This window comes from Pantherophis guttatus, chromosome 3 (genome assembly GCF_059756535.1).
Source record: "Pantherophis guttatus breed Tessera chromosome 3, ASM5975653v1, whole genome shotgun sequence".
Lineage (NCBI taxonomy): Eukaryota > Metazoa > Chordata > Lepidosauria > Squamata > Colubridae > Pantherophis > Pantherophis guttatus.
In genome coordinates, this window is record NC_142065.1 from 141,457,135 (window position 1) to 141,479,856 (window position 22,722).

Sequence of the window (22,722 nt, forward strand, 5' to 3'; positions counted from 1 at the left end):
AACCATTTCTGAAAAACTAGCCAAGAAAACTGCAAGGACTTGTCCAGGCAGACTCTGAGAACCAGACATATTGAATTAAAGAAAAAATAATTGAGGGATTCAAGATAGATTCAATAATGTACCATTAATATTCTTATGATAAGGAGAAGAAGTGAAGAATGATAAAAGAAAAATGGACCTTAGGTTGAAAAATACTGGGGAAATTTCAAAATTAAATGTGAGATTGAGATTTACTGATTGTGCAGAAAATCATTTGAAATTCATTTGAATAAAATGCTTATTTCTTGAGATTTCTTTGTCCAGCAGAACCATTACACTGTGGCTTGAACAAAGTCAGATCTCCTTACTGAAGCCAGTCATTCAAAAGAAAGATTAAACCTGCTGACATTATTTACTTCTTCAAGTAAATTATGTTTTATTAGCCCAATATAACGAGGCTGAGTTTAACCTGATTTCTGGGTTAAATGGTGGAGTCTGTGGTGCTGTAGTACCCACAGCTTGCTAGCATGGCCTCAACAAACAAACAAAAACTGCCACACAATTCAAATTTTAATTTTGAAACCTAAAGCAACCTAGAACATTTACCCACTTTCTTTACAGTCACATCCACAGTACATTAACAGATAAATTACAAAGTCAGAGAAAGAAGTTTCACGATAAATTGGCATTCTGCTGCATCTGAATTAAGTGGCCTATCCAGCATTTCCGTTGCCTGTCTCAGTTAATGGGCAATACATAGGATTATCTGAAGAAGAAAGAGGCAACCAGAAATGCATTGCTTTGTTTATGTTGCAACTAACAACAACACAAATATGGGGTGGAGCGGGGTGGAAAGTTTCATGACCGTTTCCCCAGGTTGGGCTGCTGCACGATGATGTTATTTTGAGTTGATGTGGGTCTGTGTGGTGGAATTATGATCCATGTTTTTGTATACTTCAGGTGTTTTTTGTTGTTACAATTAAGCTTTTTTTTTTTTTTACTTTATTATAATTTGTTCTTACTTGTTTGATTATTAGCTGGGTCCCTATGAAAACTATTTTGAAGTTGTGATTTCCTGAGATTCCTAAATGTTTTCTGAGAGATAGAAAGATGTATTTCTCTGACCTGGCTGGCCTCTTGAGAGGTATCTTTCTGCTCCGTTTTTTTTTTTCCTGTAGGATTTTCCTAAACATTAGCACTGAACTATATTCCTTTCATATTTGCCCTAGTTTTTTGTGACCGAAAAGGGGTCAAGCTGGGAAGGAAGGATGCTAAGTTTGAGAGAGTCCCCTCAGGTGGATGATTTTTCAAAGTGCTTTTTTGATACTGCAGTTGTTCGCTGCATATGTGTATTAATTCCCTCATCATGTGGGATTTAATGAAGGGAAAATAAAACCTTTTGATGAACTTTGAACCTCTCTCCATCTGAACCTGGTACAGTTGGGCCCTTTAACCAATTCATTGAGCCATTAATCTCAGTGACACACCTCACAATCCCTGTTGTTAGTTAATTTGAGTGAATGTGGGGTACAGAAACAGGCCTGATAACTTGGTTTATCCTCTAGCTTTCTTGAGTAATCTCTTCATAGCCTCTTCCCTGTTCCACTTTTACTTGAAATCGAGTCTTTCTTAGGATGCTATCGCAAGTTCGAGGTGCGCAAATTTTTGAGAAGGATTAAAAGGATTATTTCTCCTTGGGTAGGTTTGAAGGAGAGGTTTTAAAAACGTTATGAAATTAATTTGTAGAAAAGGAGTCACCCTGTGTAGAAAACTTCTCACTAAGAAACTGTTTTTTAATGAGTGCTACTAATTGAAAACTTAATGATGAGTTTCTCATTTTAATGAAGCTTGCAGTATGTTTCTGATGAGCCAGGCAATATGTTTTTTGCCCAGAGAATGTTTAACTCATTTAATACTCGTAACGTAGGCAATTGTTGGGGTGAGGGAATCTAGGGAATGTGTAAATTCATAGTTATGCTCCCAATCATGGATCCTATCTTGAGGTGCTTAGACAACCATAGAATAGCAACAGTTCCTTGAATTTTTGTTTAAAAATCAAATAGAATTTTTGTCCCATGGTTGCAGAAGAAAACTTGGGGGAAGAGAGAATTGTACAGTATTTTTGTAAATGAATTAATAATAGTGGTTAGAGTGGACAGTTACACCTTAATGTACAGCTGTTGCAGCATCCCCATGGTCATGTGATCAAAATACAGGCACTTGGCAACTAGAAGGTATCTACGACTGTTAAGAGTCTTAGGTCATGTGATCACCATTTGTGACTTTCCCCAGGAAGCTTCCAACAAGCAAAGTCAATGGGTAAAACAAGATTCACTTAACAACTGTGTGATTCACTTGACTGCAGTAATTTACTTAATGACATCAGCAAAACTGGTCAGCTAAATGACCACATAATTGCATCGCTTAGCGATGGAAGTTCTGGCCCAGATTGTGATTGTAAATTGAGAACTATCTAATGCCAAATCCAATCTAAACATCTGACAGATTGTAACAATGAAAATAATAATAATAGCAAAAGGCAGCTTTACTTGGGACAGCTTACAACCTGTGATGATACCTTTAAAACCATAATAACATCTGCCTATCCCAAGTCTAGGTAAAGGACTCGATAGGTGGGTAAAAATGCCAAATTCAGTCTAAACATCTGCTCATCCAATCATAATAATAATTTTCCAATTTGACCAATTTTGTAACTGTGATACTACTGCTATTATGTTTATTTTATTTATTAAACATGCTGTCCATTTTGCCTACAGGTGACTCTAGACAGCTTATATATATATATATATATATATATATATATATATATATATATATATATATATATATATATATATATATATATATATAATTAAAACAATAAATAATAACACTAAATTTAAAATTCACAAAGATGGGGAAAAAGGGAGCAAGATGTACATGGGGAGGAGATTTTGTTTTAGTCAATGTCCAGAATGACATGACCCCATTGGGTCTAGGCCAGTTGGCAGCACAAAGTCTTCAGACTCTTTTGGAAGGTCAAAAGAGGAGGGGGTTACAGATCTCATCTCAAGGGACATGATGTTTTGGGGCCTGGGAGCCATAGCAGAAAAGGCTTTTCTCCTGTCCCGTTCCCACCCCCTGCCAGATTTACTTGACCAACAAAGTCCTCAGCATGTCCCTTCTGTCCATGCATGCATTGGGTGGGCCAATCCCATTGGGGTGAGATGGTTCCTTAGATAACTTAGACCCATACCATGAAGGGCTTTAAAGGTAAGAACCAACATTTTGAATTGGACTTGGAAGCAAAGTGGCAACCAGTGCAGCTCGCAGAACAGCGGTGTAGCATGGGCCGCCCTAGGGGGCCCAAGAACTGTCTGTGTAACTACATACTGTGTCAGTTGTACAGCTGTATAGCTTCTGAATACTCTTCAAAGGTATGCCCATGTAGAGTTTGTTGCAATAGTCCCATGTGTGAGATGACCAGAGCTTGAGTGATTTTTAATCTTTATTTATCTCCAAGAGTATCTATGCAAGGCAAGCTTCTACATAACTGGCTCTAAAAATTCTGTATTTGCTATCTTAAAATAGGCTATAGGTTTTATTGGGATAGTTCTGGGACTTTTAGTGCACCCTTGAGCATTATGCATTTTGATCACTGCTGCCTTACTTGGTACAAAATTAACATCTGCGCATACCTTTTTTTCATTTAAGCCCACAGCTTTTATAAGTGATGAGAGATCAATAAAGAGTCAACAATGGAAATCACTAGCCTCTTTAGCTAGTACTGGGAGAAATAATAGCTGGCTGATGTTTCAATTGTATTAAGGTATTCTAAGTTATATGTTTCTTCTATGATGCTATTTTTATTAATCTGTTATGCCTGTTCTGGTTTTTCCTCTCTATTCTAGATTCAGTAAGCTGAGGAGCTTAAACCTTTCCAACAATCATTTAGGAGATTTCCCTTTGGCGGTGTGCAGCATTCCAACCTTAACTGAGCTCAATGTGTCCTGCAACACACTCAGAAGTATACCAGCAGCTGTTGGAGATATGAACAAGTAGGTCTATAACAAAGATGGTAAAAGCGGTTTGAATCTCAGGCATGGCAGTTTCCCTCAGGAGGTTGTCAAACTGTATTTGGTTGTGGAGAAAATGATATGGCCTGTGCCTACAAAATGGTTAGTGGGTTCCTCCCATAAAGAGAACCTCTCTAGAAAGAATGTGAAGACTGATTGGGAGCTTTGTTGAAGAGCAGGAATACCTGGAATGGATCCTATTGAATGAGGATGATCATCTTTTCTTCCAGCTCTGCAATTCCATCTCATAATAAGGCTGGAGTGGAAATCCTTGATCTAGACCAGGGGTGTCAAACTGGTGACCCGTGGGCCAGATGTGTCACGTGCAGGCCACGTCCACCCCAGTTCCGCAAAGGCAAAAAAAAAATGTCGTGATACATCACATGAAATCACGACATAACATGATGCGATCGAATTTGACACCCGATCTAGACATTCATCTTGAGCCTGATATTTAAAAGCAATCTGAATCATGACGTAAATGATTGATTAATGACCTAAAGTTTTCACAAGTGATTTTTTAAAATTTTCTTCCTCCTTTTTATCAAAAGTTTACAGACCTTCTTGTTGGATGGGAACTTCCTCCAGAGCCTTCCAGCTGAGTTGGAAAGGATGCATCAGCTTAGTTATTTAGGCCTCTCTTTCAATGAATTCAGTGACATTCCTGAAGTCCTGGAGAAACTGACTGCCATGGACAAACTCTGCATGTCTGGAAATTGTATGGAGATACTAAGTTTGCCAATACTAAGGAAAATGCCACACATAAAACATATAGATCTAAGGTATGTATCTTCTGAGAAAAAAGATATGTATCAATGTTAAATGACTATTTTAACAGATGGTGTCAAGCCAAGATTAATTTATCTTTCGTAAAAAAAAATATATTTTCAAGATACTAGTTGTGATTAGCATATACTTTGAAACATATGATTAAACTTTCCAGCCAGAGTATTCCTTGCCAATTAATTACCTTGTTTGTTTCCTTGCTTTTTTATTCATATGGTCGAGTTTTCAGTTGATTTTTGACATAATTCATCACTTTATGGCAAGATTATTGCTTGCTGTTATTAAATGGTCTGTACTTTCAATTGAGAAATGTATTAAGCAGAAATATTTACCAGTACTTTTCGAATTCAGTCTTGCTGACTTATTCAGTTAGATATTAATTTTTCCTTTCCTTTGATGACAGATTTGTCATGATGAATTGGTTCTGTGGGAACTCTGATTATTAGCCAAAGCTTTAGCTTGCCTTACCTTTTCTTTGACTTCCAAATAGGCTTAGAAATTAATTCTGACCTCTAACTAGGGACAATTGGAACGATTGTTGAAAACTTTGGAAAAGATGAGAAAAGAGAAGGCTAATGTAGCCCATTGTTAAAATATTATTTCATATTATTGTTAAAATGTAATTATTATGCAGCTCCTTATTAGCTTTTAAACGTGTTTAGTGGAAATTGGTAGAGTCAGAAACTCAGAACTTTACAAGCTTTTCAGGACATGGATATGATAATAGACCAGGCAGTTCTCCCTTATCTATATTTGTGTAAGACCTCTTTCCTGTTCTATTATTCTAATTTAATTTTGAGGTATTGGATACACACGTAGTGGCAGTTTTGAACTTGAAATAATTATATACATTGGAGCTATATTAATTTGCCCAAAATTTATCAGTAAGATTGGACTGCATCGTTTTACTTCTGCATTTTTTTTGCTGAAGTGCTTCAATTTGTTTTTCTGTTTGCAGGAATAACCTGCTTCTTAAAGCACCATTAACTCCTTTTTACTAGTGGATATTGATTTCACAAAGAAGACATATGCTACATTTTAGGAAAAAAAATAATGTAGTATTTTTTAATATGATACAATTATTTTCTTAGTTTTTTATAACTTTTCTTTTTATCCCAAAGCAGTGTTTTAATTAGGCAATTTAGTCATCCATCTCTCCTGGTTAGCCCTGAGAATTAAAATTCAGAGACATTTTATGTAGCCAGTGTGATGGCTTTCTGCAGATAACTTTTATTTATGTAAAAAGTCACAAGTTCTCTTTTCTTGTTTATTTGGGGTTCAGTATGAACTGGTTTGGTGCAAAATCTGTCCTACTCTTTCAGCAATGAGCTTTGGATCACGATATTGTCACTATATACATACAGTCACGTGAATAAAAAAAGTACACCCTCTTTGAGTTCTCTGGTTTTACATATCAGGAAATAGTAAAAATCATCTGGTGTTTAACCATTCTTAAAAGTAAATACAACTTCAGATTGTATAAGAAGAGGGAGTCAAGCTATTCTCCAAAGCACCTGAGGGTAGGACAAGAAGCAATGGATGGAAACTAATCAAGGAGAGAAGCAACTTAGAACTAAGGAGAAATTTCCTGACAGTTAGAACAATTAATCAGTGGAACAACTTGCCTCCAAAAATTATGAATGCTCCAACACTGGAAGTTTTTAGGAAGATATTTGGATAACAATTTGTCTGAAGTGGTGTAGAGTTTCCTGCCTAAGCAGGGGGTTGGACTAGAAGACCTCTAAGGTCCCTTCCAACTCTGTTATTCTAAATAGATAAAAATGAAGTTGAACAATAACACATGACTTATTACATACACCATGTCATCATTTATTTTACACACACACACACACACACACACACACACACAAAAGCCATGCTAAGGACCAGATGATTTTTACCATGTTCTAATACATAAAATTATAGAATTCAAAGAGCGTGTACTTTCTTTTTCACATAACTGTATATTCACATAATGCTTTGCCAATGGTAGAAAACTTGAAGAGCCTCACGTTATTCATTCTCTTTACTCTCTTTGTCATTGTTTACTCCAAGGGAACTTATAATAATGTTTTAAATTCTATATATGTTGGCATTTTCTGAAGAAATTCCTAAATTTGATGTCGGTCAGCATTTCTTTGTTGTGAATATGGATAATCCCTATTGAATCATCAAAACTTTGTTAATGTGTCTTCATCTGCCACTAATGTTTAACAGATATTAATTCCATACATTTTTGTATTGAGACGAGTTAGGAAGCCATCACTTTACTATAGTCTTTAAAATTGTTATGACCCAAAAACGATAAACACTAAAAATGCAAATGATAATTTGCCTTGGAACATTAAAGTGAGCAATGGTTAATTGGGGAGGGCATCTGACTTGGATGGTATTAAAAATAATTGGGTATTGAATACAAAATAGGAAGGCATTCTCATAAATCAGTGCAAACTTTTCAGAGAAATGCAAGTATAACTAGAAAAATTGAACTTGGTCTTTTTGGCCAAGGATACTTGGAACTGATAAATTAAAAGCCAAATTTTGTTTTCCAGCCTTCTAAAAAAAAGGAGGCTAAATAACTGATCCCAGCTCTTTTTCCCCCCTTCCCATTTCTATCCCAGGTTAAATGTGATTAGAAGATTGATGGGAGATGAGAGTGACTTCCTACATCATGTGACCCAGCTCGATCTTCGGGATAATAAGCTAGGAGAGTTAGATGCAACCATCTTCAATAACATTGAAATACTACACTGTGAAAGAAACCAGCTGGTAACCCTCAAAATCAGTGGATACTTACTTAAAGCTCTTTATGCCACTTCAAATGGTATGTTTACTTTGAAGGTAGTTCAAATAGGAATTGATGTTCCTAGCCTTTTCTTCTTCAACTGGATTTATATGCAATATTAAATTGTGGATGAATCCAGTCCTTAACCATCTGGCTTTACATAAAACATTTAGCAGCAGAATTTCCGAAGCTTGTAGAGTGGTGCTTACATGCTCTTTTAGAGTGTTGTAAAGTGGAAATGCAAGTTTTAAGTTTCCTACATTGTCTCACAAATCCGTATATTCTTTGTGAGATAAAATAAAGTGACCGGTCTAGAGAGCTATAAATTTTATACAGGTAGTCCTTAACTTATGACCACAATTGGAACTGGAATTTTGGTCACTAAGTGATGTGGTTATTAATTATATTATCATGTGACCAGACGCAATTTTACTACCATTTTCCCCATGTCATTAAGCAAATCACTGCTGACGTTAAGTGAATCACATAGTTAAGTGAATTCCACTGTCATTAAGCAAATCCAGGTTCCCCAATTGACTTTGCTTGTCGGAAACCAGCTGGGAAGGTCGCAAAATGATCACATGATCACAGATGCTACAAATGTTTTATAGTTTAAGCTGGTTGCCTATAATGTTGTATAGCTTAAGCTGGTTGCCAAGTTCCTAAATTGAGATCATGTGATTGCAGGGATGCTACAGTGATTGTAACTTCAAGGACATGTTGTGAGTTTTCCAATTGTAACTTCAGGACATGTTAAAGAAATGATCATAAATCAAGGACTATCTATTCCATTGAATAATAATATTCTAATCTACAGTTTATGTTGGGCTATGGTTATGGTTAGGGGTTGAGAGGATACATTATCAATTCTTTCTTATTAAAGTCCTTAATATTTTCCCTATGTTCCATTTATATCGATATCATATGTTCATGTTGCTAGACACTTTGTGGGATGTTTTCTCAGGTGTCCATTTCCACTTTCTTGTTCTCTTTTTTCCACTTTTTGAAAGCAATCTATTTCTTTCACCAGCCAGTTCAGCTTCTTTGAAAAGGATTATGTAATGGTACTTGGAAAGGCTCTGGACAAACGGTGAGACTGCATAGCTCCAGCTGCATAATAAGTGGGACAAGGGGTCCAGAAGGGACCCTCCCTAGTTTCCTAAGCTGTAAAGGAGGAGAATTGCACTGTTACTGGCAAAAGCCTGTTAATGTAGCCTGACCATAAAATAGATTTAGCACATCTGTTTTCCTTTCTGGACTGCCTAATAAGGCTGACAGGTTCAGAGGATTCCTGCATTGAATACATAGAGGGAGAAGTACTTCCATTGCTAGTAGCTAGTAAAGCAGCATCTAACTCTACAATGCTTTTTTCCCATGGAGTTTAGCAACATGTATAGAGAGCTTTCTCACGCTAACAATATACTCTGATAAGGGGCCCATATCACTCAGCAGAAGCCAAGGGAGAACTTCTAGATTTCTACACTTTGAGTTGATCTGAAACAGGCTCAGATCTGAAACAGCCTCAATCTTCCTTTTATCTTCCTGTTATCAAAAGATTGATTCTCTGTCCGCTTTTTCCCACGTATCCTTGTCTTTTCACATTCATTTTGGGAACGCCACAGTTTGCCACTGTTTCATTGTTGACAGTTTAGTGCTGATATTTAAAATGATAAGGACCAAATCAGCAACTGATGTGGCTTATGAGTACAGTGGCCATATTTCCTTGGGAAAAATAAGAATAAGCCTGAAAAAGGGACAAATTTGGATGACGTTCATAAAGATAAAAATTTATAACTTTGCTTTACAAAGGAAAATTCAAAGCAAAATCAAGAAAAACTTTACAAAACCCACATTCTAATCAAAATATCTAAAATCAGTGTATTAAATTTATTTTAAAAAGACAGTTCAGTTTCTATATTTTTTACATGAAGAAAGATTCTGCATTAAGTGCTATCATTTATACAGTAAATGCTAATGACTAAAATAAAGGACAAAAGTGAATTTTTGAAAAATAAATGTAAAGGACAGCTGTATGAAATTCTTTATAATAAGAGGTTCATGGTCACTGTACTGATGAGTGACAGTGCTGAGAAGCTGATTCAGAACAAAGATACACACATGTCTTTTGAATAATATTTCAGACCCTTTTGGGGTTTTTTTTTTTTGCTGAAAGCAATCAGCAGGATACAGCTAGAAAAGTTATTAAATTAACTTTGAATTTAAAATTGGCCAAATGTGTTATATCCTGAAAACAAAACTCCCCTCCCCCCGGGACCAGTTTGGGTACATTGTGCATACTTTTGCTTTGCATAATATTACTAGTAGGTGGGGGAAAGATTTCCATCAAATCTTGAAGCTCTCCTTAGCTGGAAATCCTGATTGATTACTTGAAATACACACTTATGCTGTGCAACAGTAGTTCATTTCTCCTGCTATTTTTCACTTCCCTAACCATTGATCTAGAGCAGGGGTGTCAAATTTGATTTCATTGAGGGCCGTATCAGGGTTGTGTTTGACCTCAGAGGCCAGGGAGGGTGTGACCAGGGTGGGCATGGCCAGCTTGATGTCACTCGTGTCAGGGGTGCCTGTGGTGGCTCAAGCGCTGTGCCAGAGAAAAAGGGCTCCCGAGCTCCCTTTTTGCCTGCGATGGCCTCCTGCAACCCTCTGCCAGCGAAAAGGGAGTTTGGGAGGCCATGTGAGGCCCTCCGAAGCTCCGTTTTTGCTGGCAGAGGCACCGCGTGCCAATCCTTTGCTGTTTTTAGGGCGACCCCGCAGGCCAGATCTAAGCACCCTGGGGGCCAGATACGGCTCCCGGGCCTTGAGTTTTTTTTTTTTTTTAATTTGATTTCTATGCCGCCCTTCTCCGGAGACTCAGGGCAGCTTACAATGCACTAAGCAATAGCCTTCATTCTTTTGTATATTTATACAAAGTCAGCTTATTGCCCCCACAACTGGGTCCTCAATTTACCTACCTTAGAAAGGATGGAAGGCTGAGTCAACCTTGAGCCTTGGCGAGATTTGAACCTGCAGTAATTGCAGGCAGCTGGTCTTAATAACCAGCTTAATAACAGGGTGCCTTAGACCACTGTACTACCAAGGCTCAGGAGTTTGACACCCCTGATCGAAAAGTAAATCCTAGCTTCATGATCTGTGTTGTGATTGATTCACAACCTATCCTTCCCTGACTGATTCTTTTTTAAACCTCTGATTTTAGATCATCTGCCTGCATCTTCAATATGCATAACATACCGTTGAATGGTGGGACAGATTGCAAAATGAGTAGTAGCAAAAATCAGGCTTTTGAAATAATCATTTTTATAGTAGCTTGATGAATGGATGAGATGCAACTGTGGAAGATAATTATAGATTAGTGTACAAAAATGGTTACAGCTACTAGGCATGGTAAAGGCTTGACATGGGGTCCAGAGGACATTTCAATAGATTGCATGTCTAGAAGTGAACATAGTACAGGTAGTCCTCGACTTGCAATAATTCATTTAGTGACCGTTCAAGGTTACAACGGCACTGAAAAAAGTTGACTTATGACTATTTTTCACATTTACGATCATTGCAGCATCCCCATGGTCCCATGATCAAAATTCAGATGCTTGGCAAAACTGGTTCATATTTATGACGGTTGCAGCGTCCCAGGGTCATGTGATCCCCCTTTGCGACCTTCTGACAAAGAAAGCCAAGTTTGTTTAACAACCATATTGCTAACCTAACAAATGAAATGATTCCCTTAACAACCATGGCACGAAAAGTTGTAAAACAAGACAAACTCACTTAACAAATGTTTTACTTGGCAAAATAATTTTTGGCTCAATTGTGGTCATAACTTGAGGATTACCTGTAAATGTACTGTGAATTCTTTTTTAGGGGATGTCCTTGGTGAAATAATCAAGTGAGAGATTTTTTATTTATCCAGAGGACTCATTCTCACCAAAGAGATTAATTTGTGCCTGGGTAGTATTGCAAATGCAGACTCTGCAAATGAAGGGTTGTATGATTGAATGCACCTCCATTTCACTAACAACAACAACAACAACAAAAACACTTGTCAAGAGAGCTAGGTGTTGGGAGAAGGATTTAGATCGAAATCAAGGGCTGCATAACATCAGAATGCAATTTTCATTCTGCCTATTTGCAGTGCCCAACTCCACTCAACATATTTCTGTCTAGTGACTACTAGGAGAAGGTTTGCTTGTTCTTGCCTAACAGAGAAGCTTTTTAAAATTTAGCCAGAGGTTTTTTGGTGTTGGTGTCCTTACCGAGATTAAATCTACTGAAGCTGATTTTCGACGTGAAGAGATTTTCTTTTCAACTTAGTTATACTAGACAAGCTATACCAGTAATGGCTAATCTTTTGCGGACTGAGTGCCCAAAGCCTGCACACGCGTGCCCCTGAACCCCCAAAATGCAATGCCTGTGTGGTCCCCCCCCCACGGCTCCCCACACGCACTCCTGCCCCCACGTATGTGTGGCAGAGACCCAAAGACCAGCTGGTCAGCGGGAGGCACGTGTGCATGCGCTGAACTGAGGCGATGGCTCACATGCCATCAGAGAGGGCGCTGCGTTCCACTTCACGGAGCTATACCAACTATAGCATTGTGAAGTGATAAAACCGCAATACATTTTTTTTTTACTGATCAGAGATATATCATAGAGCTCTTGGGGAGAAAGATATTTCATGTACTCCCAAAACACACACTATGAATTACAGTTGTTAAAGCAAAACTATAGTTTACAAAATAAAGGATGAATACTTTTTCTTTACAACAGAGCCATATTTTATGTAAGGTAAAGGCAAATAAGAAAATCCCATCTATTTCAGTAAAATCAGATTATGGGGGCAATAAGATGACTTTGTATAAATATACAAAAGTATGAAGGCTATTGTTTAACACATTGTAAGCCGCCCTGAGTCTCCGGAGAAGAGCGGCATATAAATCAAACTTAAAAAAAAAATGTCTTCAAATGTTAAAATGCTCTTTATTTTTTACTAGATTCATATTTGCTGTTTTTAACTGTTCAGTTGTTTCAGCTGTGATCTAGTGTAGTTTGCAGGTAGTCCTCAACCTACAACCACAATTGAGCCCCAAATTTTTGTTGCAAAGTGAGACATTTGTTAAGACATTTGAATTTTACCCCATTTTACGACCTTTCTTGCCACAGTTAAGTGAATCACTACAGTGGTTAAATTAGTAACATGGTTGTTAAGTGAATCTGGCTTTCTGATTGACTTTGCTTGTCAGGAGGTCACAAAAGGGGATCACGTGACCCTGGGACATTGCAACTGTCATAAATATGAGTCAGTTGCCAAGTGTCTGAATTTGGTCAAGTGACCATGGGGATTTTGCAATCATAAGTGTGAAAAACAGTCCTAAATTTCTTTTTTCAGTGCTGTTGTAACTTTGAAAGGTCGCTAAATGAACTGTTGTAAATTGAGGACTACTTGTATTTTGTATTTTGTCCTCTATGCTATGATTTGTATTATTGTTTCAATAAACCTGGGCAACATGAGGTGGTCTACTTTTAGTAGCTTGAAATTAAATTGATCTTTGCAATGCAATATTTGTCTTTCTCTTCCAGAACTCGTTTACCTTGATGTGTATCCAGTTCCAAATTATCTAACTTATTTGGATGTTTCTAGGTAAGCATATCCTTGAAAGATACTGGTTCTAAATGTGGTATTAGTGAAAACGAGAAGAAACTGGAGCACTTGAAGGCTAATAAAGTGATCTCTTTGACTGAAGAGATTGTGTGAATTTTCCTGGTGACCCTGGAATATTGAGAGTAACTTATTTGGTCTGTCATATTTCTTTACTTAGAAGCAGAGATTGTCACAAATGTTTCTGTATAAACTGGAGGAGTGATTTTTAATACAACCTCAACACATTGAATCCCCTTTTCTGCATTATACTTACTTCTCATTTGTTGAGCTGCTAAGCAAATGCCACAACTTTGAACCCAATATTCATATTACCTCATAAGTAATTAGATTTTCTTCTTACTGTTCAGAGTAGAAAGTATTTTAATAATATGGCCCTGAGAGTTAAAGGTTAAGAAGGAGAGCAGTTATGATAGCAGATAATCTCCATTTAGTCTAGCAAGCTTTCTTTCAGAACAGGTTTTGGGTATCTTGGTGGGGTGAAGTTGAAGGACCCATTGCCAGATATGAAGGTTTTAGCCTCCTGCTAAATCTTTTCAGGCCATAGGCATCAAAACAAACAAGCAAAGTAAATGCTTGAAGCAATGGGATTTTGCAAGTTGTGTAATTTCATATGAAACTGCCAATATTTCTAAATTGTGTTGTATCTAATTCTGCAGTTTTACTGCTTTAGTATAGAGAGCTTATCGGGTGAAAGAAGAATCTCACTCCCCCATCTCCTATGTCTGATGATGTTGACTAATGTAGTCCTTGCGTAGTGTCCATTTATTCAGTGACTGTTTGAAATTACGAAGGCATTGAGCAAAGGGACTTACAACTAGTCCTCAATAGTTCCTGTCTTCTGCAGTCACGTAAACAACACGTGGGCCCACTTGGGGGCACCTGCCACCTTTTGGCCCTCTGCCTACCTGCTGCTGCCAGCTGCCTCCACTACCTAGCCCTGCTTGCCACCATGCCTGCTACACGGCAAACCACAACTGCATTGGATGAGGCCTTCTTTACATTGCCGTCTTTCACACTGATTCCAATGGGGCCTTTCCAACATCCCAGCCAGAGCCTTCTTTCATGAAATAAGATCCCCAGTTAGAAAAGTCCTCCTTTTGTGCCACCTCAGTGGCCTTCTTTCATGTGCCTGTCTTCCAAAACCTCATGAGAAGACCATACCACATTTAGACAAGGAGTGGTGCAGCCTCAGGAAGCAGGCATGGCATGGCCAGTATCTGCCTCACGAAAGACCAGGCCAGGAGCACCTCAGCAGTGGCAGGAAGAAGACAAAGAAGGTCATCTTGGAGCATCAAGGTTGGCAAGGGCAGCAGGGGCAGCAGGAACAGGCAGTAAGGCTGTCAGAGGCAGTGGAGTAGGTGGTTAAAAGGACAGTGAGGGGTGGAAAGTTAGGCAAGTTAAGGTAGTTAAAAAGGAGGCAGTCCTATATCTTACCAAGGCTCAATGTTGGGAGGGACCAAAGCTGGAAGTGGCTTGGATGGGGGTGGATCCTCATCTAAGGCAATTTGTTTAATAATGGCAACCAGGCTGCCAGAATTGATGTTGGTAAACAACGTGGTCATGTGACATCAAGTTTTATAAGCACATCGCTTAGCAATGGAAATTCCAGTACCAATTCCCATTGTAACCCAAGTAGTATCTGTAATAGAGATGTCAACATGTTATATATATGCAGCTGCTGCCATGATTTAATGAGAAAATAATCCTGGGACATTTCTAAGCCCACATTATGTTCCTGCGGCTTGCTACTACTTCCTAAACGTCAGTGAATTGTATCCCCTTTTCTGCATTACACATTGAATCCCCTTTTCTGCATTCCTCTTACTTCTGATTTGTTGAGCTGCTAAGCAAATGCCACAACTTTGAACCCAATATTCATATTACCTCATAAGTAATTAGATTTTCTTCTTACTGTTCAGAGTAGAAAGTATTTTAATAATATGGCCCTGAGAGTTAAAGGTTAAGAAGGAGAGCAGATATGATAGCAGATAATCTCCACTTAGTCTAGCAAGCTTTCTTTCAGAACAGGTTTTGGGTATCTTGGTGGGGTGAAGTTGAAGGACCCATTGCCAGATATGAAGGTTTTAGCCTCCTGCTAAATCTTTTCACTTCCTAAACGTCAGTGAATTGTATGCCTCAATCTGTTTCCAGAGAGACTGAAGCAAGAGAGACTGAGTGGGAATGATAGATTTTTTTAAAAAAAATAGCTGCTGAATGAGAAAATGTGCATGCGTACATACTGCACACAATGTTTTATCCATTAGGGTGGCTTTGAAATGTTCTATTTTATATATCTCTTCGCTAAAGATGGCTCCTTCATATAAATTGGCACCAGGGATTATTTTTGTGGTTTAATGCATAATATTATGTGGTGAGGTTGGTTAATTCAAGATTTTAAGGGTTATTCCGTATGCTTCATGGCAATCTGTGTTTGCCATTCTATAAGCATGCCACATGTAGTTGCAGTCAATCCCAGCTGCTTAAGTGCTGTAGCTGACAGGGCATCTAATATTTTTGTACATTTTAAACCACATGTGATGTAATATGTAAACATTCCTTAATAATATTATCATCATTTTTTTTTTTCATTTGTCTTCCTTTTGTGCAGAAATCACTTGGAAAGCCTTCCAGAATGGGTTTGTGATAGCCGAAAGTTAGAAGTACTGGATTTGGGCCACAATCACATACATGAACTTCCCGCTAGGTGAGTCCTACCTTTAAAACAACCAGAAACAAGATGCAAAGTAGAGAATTGTTTGCATTGAATCAGTTTCTAGCTTGCTTAGTGACAGAACTGTGTTCCATGTGATTTTGTCTTTTTCTTCTGTTTAATGTTTTCTTCGTGGAGTGTCATCGAGCCAGAACAGTTTTCTTTATGCAGATGTAAACAATTTCTCAGATTTCCAGGCAGAAGTTCTAAAGAAGGTCATGCATCTTTTCCCAACCTTACAGTGTCATCTTTTAGATATGATGCTTATATAGCCTGGCAAAATATACTTTTGATTTCAGGATATTATTGAAAGTTCAATGTAATTTCCTAAGAAAACATGGGTGATCGCTTATCCCCTTAGAAAAATATCCAGGGGATATTTGCATTTGAAAATAATCCTCGGAAGATATTTACAACGTTCTCATGGCCACCTCATCATCCTCCGGACACATTGCCACATGTTGGGTGCTTAGCAGTTGGCCCACATTTATACTGCTTACAACATCCGGCAGTAACGTGATCACAATTTATGCCAAAAAACCTGTGTTTATTCCCAGTTTTTAGCAAAATCGCCCCTTAATGACCATGGCATTCACTTAAAGATTGCAGATTTAACAGTTGCCGCAAAAGAGGTTGTAAAATTGAGTCAGTCACGTGAGTGACCTGCTTTACAATCATCACGGTAAGGTTCCATCATTGTCATAAGTCAAGGATGATCTGTATGGAAAAGTACAGGTAGTCCTCGACTTACAACCACAACGGAGCCCAAAATTTCTGTTGTTAAGTGAAACATACATTAGGTGAGTTTTGCCCCATTTTTACGACCTTGCCGTAAGTGAATTACTGCATTTGGTAAGTTAGCAATCTGGTTTTTAAGTGAATCTGGCTTCCCCATTAACTTTGCTTGTCAGGAGGTTGCAAAAGGTGATTACATGACCTTGTCCACAGCAACAGTCATAAGTATGAATCAGTTGCCAAGCATCTGAATTCTGATCATGGGGATGCTTCAAAGGTCGTAACTGTGAAAAACAGTCATAAGTTAGTTTTTTCAGTGCTGTTATAACTTTGAACGGTCACTAAATGAACTGTTGTAAATCGAGGACTATCTGTACATTGATTCCTCCCCTTTATTTTTTAATTAATAGATTCATTCTCACAGTGACTGTTTTGGCTACTTCTAGACCCTGTCTCGTGATCAGAATGTTGTTGAAGTTTTTCTCAGCTTCTCTGAAATAGGCTTGCTTTAATTAGAGCTGTAAATTTTACTGCTATTTGTTATATTTTAAGGTTATTTTGCAATATCAGCTTGCGAAAATTACTTGCTGGGCACAATCAGTTGGCAAGACTACCAGAGAGGATTGAACGAACTCATGTGGAAGTGCTGGATGTGCAACACAACCAACTTGTGGAGCTGCCTTCTAATCTGCTGCTAAAAGCTGACAGGTAATCCAAAAATCCACCAAGAGAATAGAACAGTATAAACGTAATTTCCAAGTTGTATAACTTCTACTGTTAATTCAAATGTGTTTTTTATTTCAATTTAAAAAACTGAAGTAAATAACATCAGGCAATGCACTCTTAATCCCCCAAATGTTTATTTATGGAGAGTGAAATAGAAAAAATTACCATCCCTTATAGGTATTTTTAATAATATCTATTAAATTTCAACATCTACATTAAAATACAAAGTAACATGACAGGAAAAGGAATGACAAAGCACATTAAAAATCCCAAAGAAAATACATCTACCAAATATAACAAAAGTGACCTCCAACTTTCTTTTATACAGAGATATTAACAATACAATCACCTATCTTTAAGTTTAAAGAAGTAGTAATAAATAAATAATAAATAAACTTTATTGTCATTGTATGTGTATACACATGCAACGAAATTCACTTAACACCCAAAGACCAGGTCCAACACACATAATCCCCAAGTACACTCCCACCCACCCCAATTCCCCAGCCCTAAAAAACTCAAACATCCACACAACAGACCAGGTAATACTGTCCAACAGCTCACTGATGATGGCCCTTTAGTTCATTGTTGAGTGCAATTATAGCTCTGGGATAAAAACTATTCAGAAAATGTGTGGCCCGAGTTTTAATTGTTCTGCCAGAAAGCAACAGTCCAAAAAGATTGTAAGCAGGATGGGAAGAGTCTCTGAGAATGTTATGCAACTTCCTCAAACAGGGAGATTCGAAGATGTTGTCCAGGGCTGGTAGCTGAAGTCCAATAATATTCTGGGCAGTTTTAATGATTCTCTGTAGAGCATTTTTGTCTGCTACAGAGCTGCTCCCATACCATGCAAGAATGCTGTATGTCAGGACACCCTCAATGCCAATCTATACAATATATTAAAATACTAATAATTAACTTAATAAAAGCTAGTATTCATAAAATATTCTTTTCTTAATTTTATCTAAAAATAGCAAGTTATCAAATGTAAATAGTCTTATATTTAGAGCAGTACAACATTTCTGGAGTCAGATGCAATCTAGTTTTCAAACCCCAAAGTAAAAACTGATGCCTTAAAGATGTTGCTCTGTCATGTGACTATACAAGTCACTGTTTGAGTTTTGTGACCAAGTGGCAGTAAGCACAGAGCACCTTATCTCTCCAAGCGACAGTGGATAGTCGCTTTTATCAAAAATAAGAAAGTTACCCAATTAAGGAAGCCTCTTTGCGTTGGCTCATTCAGTTACAACAGGGGAAGGTTAGCTCTTCATTATTCTGAATTTTTCCTTTTGCAGAGTCAGGCTAAATCAATTTCTTCTTCGGTGTGTACATTTATTTTATAGGAATCTTTAGGCATTACCACCTAAAGTAATTTCATTTCTTGAAAATGATCAGAAGCACACCAGGCCTCTGTGCTTATCTATTCAGAGTAACAGAGTTGGGACTTTGGAGATTTCCTAGTCCAATCCCTATAGAAGGAAACACTATAGAATTCCAGACAAATGGCTGTCAAATCTCTTCATAAAATCCTCCAGAGTTGGAGCATCCACAACTTCTGAAGGCAAGCCATTCTACTGATTAATTGTTCTCCCTGTCAGAAAATTTCTTAATTCTAGGTTGGATCTCTCTGTGATAAATTTCCATCCATTACTTCTTGTCTTGCCCTCAGGTACTTTTGGATACTCTATATTCAGAAATTTCAGGAATTATAAAATGGTCAATTAATCCATAGACTGATTTGTTTTTTAATTGTAGACTCCAGCTCTAAAATTATGGAATCAAAGAAACTGAAAACTTTTAATTTGATGCTCAATTTTTATCAGCTTCTGAGCTACCTGTTGAAAGAATAAATATTGCATCCTGTTAGTTCAATTTAAAATTGATCTTTCTGCAGTTAAAGATTTTAAGTGGAAGAACACCAGCCTTTTATTCTAAAGCACATTCTTTCAAATTTTTCACATTTTTAAGGAGGACTGAAGTTAACTGAAATATATTTTTCATGGATCTTAAGGATTTATGCTTGAGATATTATGATTGTGAGTTATAGGTAGAGGTGTTCTGAAGACTAGGATTACTCATAGTAGGGTTGACTTCATTTTTTGTTATTTCTTGAACAGCATCATTAGTGTCTATGTGGGAATATGCCATCTATCCCTTGGGCCATTTATTTGTAGAGCAGATGGCTAAAATCTAGATGATAAATTAAATTCTTTTATTTCACAGCTTATTTGTTCTGTGGTTGGAAGAGAGGATGTAGGAGAAGAGAAGACTAATATTTATGGCTTCTAAATGACTTTGCAGCCTGTCACAGTACAGACAGCACTCAAGGTGGTTTAAAATACAGTATTGTCCTTTGACCATGCAAATTTTCTAAAATTTCCATACTTTCCAGGATCTATACCATTGTAATCTGTGGTATTGATTGTTAAGATTTCTTGTTTTTTTTTTTTTTTTTTTTTGCATTCAGGATCTAAGTGCAAATATACAAATATATTTTAAAACTCTACACATTTAAAATAAAGGCATATTATAATCTCTATTGCCATCATCCTGAAATTATCATGCTCAGTAAATCATCTTTGGAGTTGTTAATATTAGCAATTTTCATTCCGTTCTCACTGAATGGACAAATACACGGTCAGCATGTTTTCATTCAGTGAAATGAAATGTTTTGTACACATTTAGCAAAAATCTCCATGTTAGGGTGATGGAAATATCTCACCAGGGATCTATAGGTAATCAGCCTGCTTATTTAAACAGATGGTGTCCTGAAAATAGAGGATTTCTCAACTAGTAGACAATTAGAAATGTATCTCATTTTCTTCACAATTTACTACTGCAACAGTTTTCTTTTAAGAAGTAAAGACCAGATTACTTCCATTCCTCTACTTAAGTCCGTGATCAGATATTGAAAATACTCATTTGGTGGCTAGACTATTCAATTATTGTCTAAATATTGTTCTGGTATTTTCAGTTTTGGACGAGTACATCAGCGTTTTCCCATGTGATGTTTAAAGTCTTTATTAAGTCTTGTACGAATGTTCATTACCATATATTTTGAGGACGCTTGGTCATTTGTCATTGAAGGAATTCATCTCATTGCCATCTTGGGAATTTGATGCTATATAGTATGGGAGGATTTAATGCTAAACAAGAAATATTGTTAGTGGAGGCTTTTGATCTTGTGTACTATGCTGTTTATTCATTGATGCTAGTGAATAAAACCATTTGCAAATATGGAATGATATTCCCTCCAAGATCTGTTTTCATCCATCCTTTTAACTTTGCACAATAGTTAAAAACCAGGCTATTCTCCCAGGCCTTGAAGCTCTTTGGGGTTTGGGCGGGGGGGTGATTCTCTCTTCCTGCCAGCTCTATTCCTTTTCTTTGACATATGTTGTTTTAATTTTTTTAATTGTAAGTCATTGAAAGTCACTGTTGACTCAAATGACCTCAAAATTGAATTAATAAAACATGAAATAAAGAACAAATTAATAATATAAGCATTTTATTTCTCATTTTTAAAAATATTTATTGCCATTTTAGATCTAAAGACAGAGGCAGGTTCTTGTTTTAATCTTATTTGGGGTTTATTGTACTATAGGAGGTGTTCAAAGAACAGCAGCCTGGTTTTTTGTCCAGTTGTGAATGGAAATTAGCATTTTCATAGCTAGATAGAAGGATTAAATCAAGGAACATCCCTCTATCACTTTTTCCTCATACCTTTCAGCCTCCTTCCAAAATGCTTTTGGTAAACAATGAATAGTCACAGTTATTAAACAGTATTTTTCAAAAAAGACTTCCTTGGGATGTGTAGAATGCCAAAAAGACTTCCTTGAGATGTATAGGGTGCCTTGAGTGCCTCAGAATATTATTATCTTTCATGGAAAAGCTTTTACACATAGACACACAAACACAAGAAAATATAGCTATTCAGTCATGTGTCCAGCTAGGGTGAAAGTCGAGGTGGGATTGAATTTAATAGGACATTTGCTCACTATTTGGAGCATGCATCTGGGTAATCTATCTAAAGCAACTCATCTTAATAATGTCTTCTTTTTCTCCAGTGGCAAATAAAAAAAAATCTGTAAATATTTTTCAATTATAGCCAAACTATTTCTAGGGTTAGTTGTTCCAAGACTACTTTCCTAAATTATTTGTCTCCAAGAATGTGTATTCTTTTTTTTTTTTTCCATATCACATTCCTTTAAAAAATTCATTATATTATGAATTATTATGTAAGGCAATCACCATGTCTGTAATATTCACAATTATTGGCCTCTTGGTAGATTAAAAATTCTGAATATATACTGTAACTAAGAACATATGTTGCTATCAAAAGATATCAACAAACTTACATCATGCTAACAATTCTGTTGATTCAGCCCAAAAGATGACAGCTATGGAATAGGTAAAGTCATATAAGTTAAAAGTTCCAACTCTTGAGTTATATCTCCAGCAATGATTGAAACCAGGCCTTATCTAAGGTATTCCTTATATACAAAACAATTTTTGTTGTTGCATCCCTCTTGTTTTTAGATAATAGGAAATTAATTACATATTATTTTAAAGGGGCCTTCCATTGTTTTTGAGGAGGAATGTTCATGCTAATTATTGTATAGCTCCTGCAAATAACTAATACCAATTTAATAATCTGTCTCCAAACAATTATTGAAAAGGTTTTTAAAAGAACTGTTTTAGAACTGAATTGATCCAATTCTAAACAGCCCAATTTACCTAATCTTCCCCCAAACACTTTGATGCTAAATAGGTATTATTCCATAAATATGAGTTTAAGTGATTAAGAAGAAACTCGGTTCTGAAGTTTATCTAGTCAGTAGATTTAATCTAGTCAGAAGCTAAAGCTAGAATTAATCTCCAGAAATAAACTTGAAGAAATAGAAAGTTAAATCCATTTTCCTCAACATATTTTTGCAATCTGCACAGTGAAAATGAAATTTGCAAAATGAAAATCTCCTCAGGATGACTTTGACAAAGTCCATCCCCCCCAAATATCCTGTTTAAAGTAATGTGATAAAATAAACACAAGTAATTTTCTCAAAATGTAAACTGACTTTGGAGTTATAATACTCTGTAATATTCTGCCAATTTACCCTCAAATACTCAAATACTTTATAATTTACCCTCAAATAGTCACATTAATTCTAGACCATCTGTTACTCTAGATCAGGGGTGTCAAACTCAAAGCATTATGTTGTCGTCACATGAAGTATCACTACTTCCCCCCCCC

At 36.8% G+C, this 22,722-nt stretch overlaps 1 protein-coding gene across 1 annotated transcript in view; it reads left to right on the top strand.

Moving 5' to 3' along the window:
* The window catches only part of PHLPP1 (PH domain and leucine rich repeat protein phosphatase 1), a 183,907-nt gene that overhangs the window by 126,873 nt on the left and 34,312 nt on the right, over positions 1–22,722 (top strand). Inside the window, exons 5-10 of the mRNA XM_060691135.2 lie at positions 3,891–4,037; positions 4,607–4,837; positions 7,463–7,665; positions 13,219–13,279; positions 15,909–16,004; positions 17,298–17,453. Of these exons, the coding sequence (XP_060547118.2) occupies positions 3,891–4,037; positions 4,607–4,837; positions 7,463–7,665; positions 13,219–13,279; positions 15,909–16,004; positions 17,298–17,453 (894 nt within the window). The remainder of the gene's footprint in view (positions 1–3,890; positions 4,038–4,606; positions 4,838–7,462; positions 7,666–13,218; positions 13,280–15,908; positions 16,005–17,297; positions 17,454–22,722) is intronic.